Source organism: Dendroctonus ponderosae, unplaced genomic scaffold, assembly GCF_020466585.1.
Source record: "Dendroctonus ponderosae isolate FM_Combo_2020 unplaced genomic scaffold, Dpon_F_20191213v2 Dpon_F_20191213_1, whole genome shotgun sequence".
Taxonomy (NCBI): domain Eukaryota; kingdom Metazoa; phylum Arthropoda; class Insecta; order Coleoptera; family Curculionidae; genus Dendroctonus; species Dendroctonus ponderosae.
In genome coordinates this window covers 36,570,447-36,577,318 of record NW_026017110.1, presented here as the reverse complement: position 1 = coordinate 36,577,318, position 6,872 = coordinate 36,570,447, and the positions used below count along the sequence as shown (strand labels likewise).

Here is a 6,872-nt window from a genome sequence, read left to right as displayed (position 1 = left end):
TGCAAATTGGACCGAACCAAACCAACAACATCACTGCGACTAAAAGGATCACTAACTGGCAGACTTTCCAGAGCATAATGGAAAGCTTCAGCAGGATCCCCCAGCCCCAAACTGAGGACGACCTGGACCCAGCAGCAGAAAGTCTCACCAGGAAAATAAAAAATTTTCTGGCAGCCTCAACAAGCACATCAGTCAAGATTCCTCCTTGGTTAAAAGCCAAAATCAGGGAGAATAACCGGATACGACGCAGAGCCATGCGTATGCAAGACGGGCTTGTTGTCTTTTAAAAACTGCATTCGAATATTTTCACATTGGAACGAAAAAGCCCTCCTCCTTCGGAGTCGGGTTTTTTCGCCACAATATGAAAATAAACTCATGTAGTTTTTAGACAACAAGCTTTCATGCAAAATTATCGGTAATTTTGAAGCACTTGTGCAATTACCCCCGATAATTTCACGTCGTCATGGAATCATAAAAAATATCACTGTCGACCGATTTATTTAATGTGACTGATGTCAAATATATTCTGAAATTTAATTTTTAATATTTAATTCGAGAAATAATATCACTAATTACCCCCGAATAGCCTTAAATTATCGACACCTTAATATTCGGACATGTATTAGGTAGTACGAGTATGACGAGTAGGCTCGGCGTATTAAAGACTACATGTTTGCCCCATTATTAAAATTCTAATATTTGTAAATTTTAGTTAAATTAAATTTGGACAAAAAATTGATTTGTATTCAATATCAATTTCATTCCAATCAACAATGTGGAATCGATTATTAGTAGTTTTAACACATACAATACAATTACAAGTAGTTATTCTGCACCGCTTGTAACGATTGGTGGTTGACTTACTCTGATGACCTCTGTGTTGGTATCTTCTGTCCATTACGATTGTACGTGATATATTTTGTACTGTTTTATTAAATTTTTAAAATTTTTCACCATTGTTGACTTTACGTTGTAGTATTTTGTTTTGTTTTTTTACTAGCTTTGTCCATAAAATTTGTGAATTTTTCCATGGCAATAGGGCATATTTTAATTTGATTTTATTCTAAAAAACAGCTTTCCTACAAGCTGAATAATGTTTCTACACGACTTTCTGAAATAAATTCCAAGCATTAATTTTAATTACTCACGATATTGCGCGAAATCAAAACAAACTTCAGCGAGATGATTCAACTAATTAAAACGAAAATGGATATTGCGAAGTGCTTTGGTGAAACTAGCTTTGCGAGTTGGATATTTTCTGGATACTGCTGAAACAAGACCTCTCAAATTCCCGGAGGGGTTAATTTGGATAATGAGTGTATAGACGGTTTAAGATGTTTACTTGCAAGTTGTTGACAAGCGTAGAAGTATTTAAAAAAATGAAAGGAACGAGTGGGGACTTTTGAACTGGTTTTTGAACTAATGGTAGATTTATTTTAAGTTGTTTACAAGTTATACAACTATCACTCCATAAGTATCCTAAAATACTCTCTTAGATTAAGACGCCCCCAATAATCTGAGATAAACATTTCGCTGTAATTTGTCAAGCAAGAAGCTACTGAAGACGCGAGACAATCGTGCTTGCCAAACGTATGTAATTATATTCCACAGAGGCTGTTGCAAGCGATAGGCGCAAAACTTAAATCTGTTGAATGACTGCATGACTGTATGAGAGCTTGATGCAATCTGTCGCAAACTCAAAATAGAATTCTCATTCCCAATACACTCGTTTCCGATGTGTAATGGGACGATTTCAACATTTAGTGGCATTTTAAGTTTACAAGAACTCCCGCAAGTATTACTTGGTTTGTAATAGCCAGGAAATTGATAGCAGCGTCTATCCGGTATGATCATTTGGAGTTGCTTCAAAAAACAGTAAACTTTATGCATATTAATGGCTCGACATTGTTGTATATCTTTGAATGTTTAAGATCAGATTTTCAAAACTCTCCAACTAATGTAATGTTTACACTTCTGTGCATCAGAGCCGCTTACTTGTTTTATTAAACATAATAAGTTGTACAAGTTGCGAAAGTGGGGCGTTGTCCACGAACCTATAAAAACTTTTTGTAAGGTTTCCTGTGTACAAGCGGGACAACTGACCGATCACTCAAATGATGTGATATGTTTCCAGTTAAAGGCGTTAATTACTGTTATTTGCCTTAAATAAATTCATTAGTGTGATCATCTAAATATTGTTGTGAACGGAGCAGTCGCGGTTATAACCATACCTCGGCAGGCGGATCGGAATGCACTACACAGTCCAGTTTGGCCTCAAGTCCTTCACCCGAATTAACCCAAGATCTCAACACTTTTACTTCAGGTGGATCTGGAAGAAAGTAAAACAAGTTATAATTATGTAACGTACGGAACGTCTGATTTTTGAAATTCTCAATGCATTTATGAAGACTGAACCTTTAACAACAGATTTTGACAGAATTAACTTATTATATGCTTTGCTCTTGCACACTGCACTGAGCGGATTTTACATTGAATTAGTTCTAAATAGGTCAATATTTAAATTCATGTGGCTATAATTTTTGAAGCAATTTGACAACTAAACTAATTATTCTTACATAAAACGTGTAATTTTATTTCTCCAGTAACTGGTTGACCTATCCCGTTCGACGCTGTGCACTGATATATCCCACCATCTTGTCGTCGTACTTCATTTATGTTCAGCATGTAATTTGTTTCCACTTGCAGACCTGATGGAAGCAATCCATCCTGCAATTATAAAGATAAAACATATGGAATAAAACCTTCATCATTTAATGCAAGTGCATTTGAAACAACACTGAATTTGAAATTTGGGAAAGTTACTGACTGAATGCTGGTTAGTTGCGAACCTCACTAAATGACCATCTAGTTGGATAAGCTTAACTTGACATTTTATGATTGCTAAAAATTATAAACCCGTAGGCCGTGTGTTAAAATTTATATAGTAGTTAATTTGTGTGCCGGTAGAAACTTTATATGGATACGAATGTACAGGCCGTCGGGAGGCTTGATTAAGGATGGCAGAGATTGGAACAAATAGGCTGATCCACATAGAACAAAGAATAGAACGGACAATAACCAATACGAAGAATTTTCTAGAGCGGTAAGAGCAGCATGCCGAAGAGCAAAAGAAGTATGGCTGATAGAAAAATATACTGAAATAAAATAACTCCAAGCAAAGTACGATCTGTTCCACATTCACAAAAAAAAAGTACTCAACAATAAAACAATGCAAACAACGCCAGGGTTTACTCAACGGCGCCAACAATAAGATACTGATTGGTGTTCACGAAAAGCTGCAGCGATGGAAAGAGTACGAGCTAGACCTATTTAATGTTATAAGATCCGAACAACCCCCTACCGATCAAAAGCGAAACTCGCCCGAATATTGAGATATAAGAAATGCGCCACGCTATAAAGCTTCAAAAGAACGACAAAGCTGTGGGGCTCGACCAGATGCATGCAGAAACCCTGGTTGATTGCTGAGGCTGACGGAAATGATTGAAACTGTTAACATTTTTGTATAATAACATTTAAAGGACCGGATCAAAGCCAACAGAGTGGTGTAAATCGACAGTTGTCACTTTTCCCAAAAAAATCAAGTATCTCTCACTGCAACGATTTTCACATGATTTCACATTACTCTAAAGCCTGATACACTTAAAGTGTTTCTACGCATCATCCACACGCGCATGTACACCGAATGTGAACATAGGGTGGGTCCGACGCAGTTCGGTTTCAGGGATGCGATGGACACTTGCGAGGTTCTTTTCTCTGAGTTCTGAGTGTCCTTACGCAGAGCTGTAGACACATGAACGTCGATGTATACGTGCATCCTCGACTTTCAAATAGCATTCGACTGCGTATCAGACCAAAAGCCTGCCGAGATCCTTGACTTCGCCGTGGTAGATGTATGCGACCTTCGCATCATTACCCATGTACACTGGCAACAGTGGGCGGAGATCAGAATTGAGAAAGATACATCCAATCAGATTTCTATTAGGAGGGGCGTCAGGCAGGGATATGTGTTTTCGCCGCTTCTCTTCAATATATACTCCCAGTCTACGTTCAGCGAGGCACTCGATGACTCGATTGACAACATCAGGATCAACGGCGCCCTCGTCAGTAACTTTCGTTACGCAGATGACACTGTCATTATGGCTAGTAGTTCTCTGCACGTTCAGAACCTTATAGATCGAGTAGCAGTCAACGGCATACAACATGATTTGATCTTGTTTCAATATATATATCTCAAAGCCGCTAATAATTGTTTGCAAAAGAGCCAAAACGTGCCAACATACGAATCAACAGCATTTCGGTAGAACAAGTAATATCCATAAAATATCTTTGGTCTCTTATTAATGGAAGAAGTGACTCAATGAAAAGATCCTGCAACGAATTTAGCAGGATCGGGGCACATTCGTGGCGATGAGGCGCCTCTGTAGCAGATAGATAGATTTACCAAGATAGTCGCTTCCTGACAATGCATCGCCTTCCACCCTTGATATTTTCCTGTAAAGCTCCTCGTACAATGGGTGCTGGAGAGAAGAACTTTTGTTTCGTATATATACCAAGAGTTCGCGGTCTTCCAGTCTAGCAATTTTGAGCCCATCCTGATTTCTTACACAGCTCGTCAACGGTATTTTTGGCAACTGTTTCAGTGTTCACGTCGCGAATGTTTCAATTTGATTGATAGACGTAACTTTAAGCGTCCACGTTTCCGCTCCGTACTGGAGAATAAACCGGATATCACATTCAATCTAAAACAACTCTCGCCGCGTCTATCCTAGACCTGCTTTCAAGTTCTGAGTATTATTGGGTGTTTACAATACGTACCAAGTATTTTAACTTATTAACCAATTCTGATTCCTCCATGGAGTTCAAGGTATTCAGTAGGCAATATTTCTCGGGAAATGACCATAATTTTAGTTGATTTGATTGACAATCATGTTAATTTTTGAGGCATATCTGTTTGCTCGCTTCGTTAACAGCATTCAAAAGGGTTTGCACATCGTTGGCATTATCGCCTATTATGGCGGTGTCGTGAGCATAGCGTGTTATTTATCGGAATACCATTAACTTCAATATTCGTATATTTTTTCCGAAATTCATCTGCGAAATCTATGTGCACATAGATATTAAACATCATTGTGAATAGGATGCATCTCTGCCAAGTGACTTTCATATTTTAAATTCCTCTCTGTCTCTCGCTTTCGCTGTCTGGAACTAGTACAGATTGGCAACGAGTGGTACATTTTTATCATACAATCCCCGGCCTCTAAGATGGCGTCTCTAGTTCCATACCCTTTCTAGAATCCGAAGTAACCCGCTGTGCTCCTCACATTTTCTATAGTCTCTTGTGTGCAAGACTCTAAAAAGCAGGAATAGCAAATGGCTCACTTTCGACCTTGGCATGTTGGGCGGAGCCAGTACCAGGCTTCCCAGTGCTTTAGATATAATTAAACAATTTTACCAACATTTTCATGTTTTAACCACTTACCAAGTGAAACGCTTCTGACGGCATCTTGTCTGGTCCTAGAGATTTATCAATTTTACATTTTTTGCATTTTATTGCATATATAAGGTGAGTTGCTATTTGAAAGTGGTTTTTACGGTCACCGATAATTAAGTACGTTAGTGCTAAAGATTTTACACGTTCCTAGAAGCGTCTCAGGTTCTAGCACTATTTCATCTTTTATATTTATTTATTTACTTAAGGTTTGAATTCATCGTTAAATTTAAAAACATACACATTTGGTTAGCCAGAGTTCAGTCTCCCCGAGAGCGCTAAGCGCTCGCAGGAGAAAAAAACATATCCTCAGTGTCTCCCAACTGATTACAAGATCTCATGATTTTTAGAAGGGGTGAATACTTCGACACGTCGATCCTACACTTTGGAAGATAAAAGCTATTAGAGCGTCTTGAGGTCATCGAGGGAACAAGGAACGTAAGTTCACCAAGAATGATCAGACAATTGATGGAGTCACCAATCGAACCACGCAAGAAACGAAGTTCAACCAGTGCATGTCGATCCTGAAGAGATGCGAACAAATGCTTTGGAAGAAGTTCAGAATGAAAATATTCAATAGGTGGGTAAATCCCATGTGTCCGATAATGTACAGGGGATTCAAAATTGGCGTCATTCCTCTGGAGGTGTTGTCTGTCGCTGTTATAGGAGTACAGAAAAAATAGTAAAATAAATTAATTGTTATTAAAAACTGAGAAATTTGCAAAAAACTATATCAGAAATACGGCCGCAATATTTTTTAAAGTAATCTGCCTAATTAACATTGCGCAAATACTTGTTGCTTAGTAATTATTTAAAACTCCGGCAACCATGGAATTATACAAACTGACAGTAAGATAAACAAGGATAAACAGTAAATTCAACAAGACTTGTTGACGAAATGTCAACCGGTTCTCATAACCTCGAATATCGGTGTTTAAAAATAAACCATACAACACCAAACATTTCAATGGTTAACTCCAAACAAGCTAGTGCCTGTGTAATCTCCTTATTATCTACTCTTATCAAGCAGCTTCCCGTATTCAGTTAATTAACTCCTGCTCGATTTGTATCTCCTTGTGCTGTTTGTATCGTACAAACGTGGTAGAAACGTAGCCGTTCCTCGGTATTTATTTGGTGCTTCAGAAAGTTATTGTGCTCTGAGTGCCCCTGGAAAGCCCTGATTCGGTTAGGTCCAATACTTGTACCTCTGTGCCTGGAACCCAAACATCTGTTGCCGTCCACTATCTTCCTGGAACCACTCTCCTCGGTCTTTGTTGGCGTGAGTTCTTTCAGCTTCTGCTATGTTACTGTAGCATTTCCCCTGAACTAATCGCATATCCGCAAATTCGTGAAAGGAAATTCA

At 38.4% G+C, this 6,872-nt stretch overlaps 2 protein-coding genes across 4 annotated transcripts in view; both read right to left on the bottom strand.

Moving 5' to 3' along the window:
• LOC109541235 (probable E3 ubiquitin-protein ligase HERC4) overlaps nucleotides 1-6,872 on the bottom strand; it is a gene marked incomplete at its 3' end in the record, with an annotated part of 482,710 nt that overhangs the window by 91,722 nt on the left and 384,116 nt on the right.
• The window catches only part of LOC109546292 (MAM domain-containing glycosylphosphatidylinositol anchor protein 2), a 317,852-nt gene that overhangs the window by 18,053 nt on the left and 292,927 nt on the right, over nucleotides 1-6,872 (bottom strand). For all 3 annotated transcript variants that reach the window (XM_048665078.1, XM_048665089.1, XM_048665083.1), the window contains exons 5-6: nucleotides 2,577-2,727; nucleotides 2,232-2,329 (exon numbers count right to left, since the gene is read on the bottom strand). In XM_048665078.1, coding sequence (XP_048521035.1) covers nucleotides 2,232-2,329; nucleotides 2,577-2,727 — 249 coding nt within the window. The remainder of the gene's footprint in view (nucleotides 1-2,231; nucleotides 2,330-2,576; nucleotides 2,728-6,872) is intronic.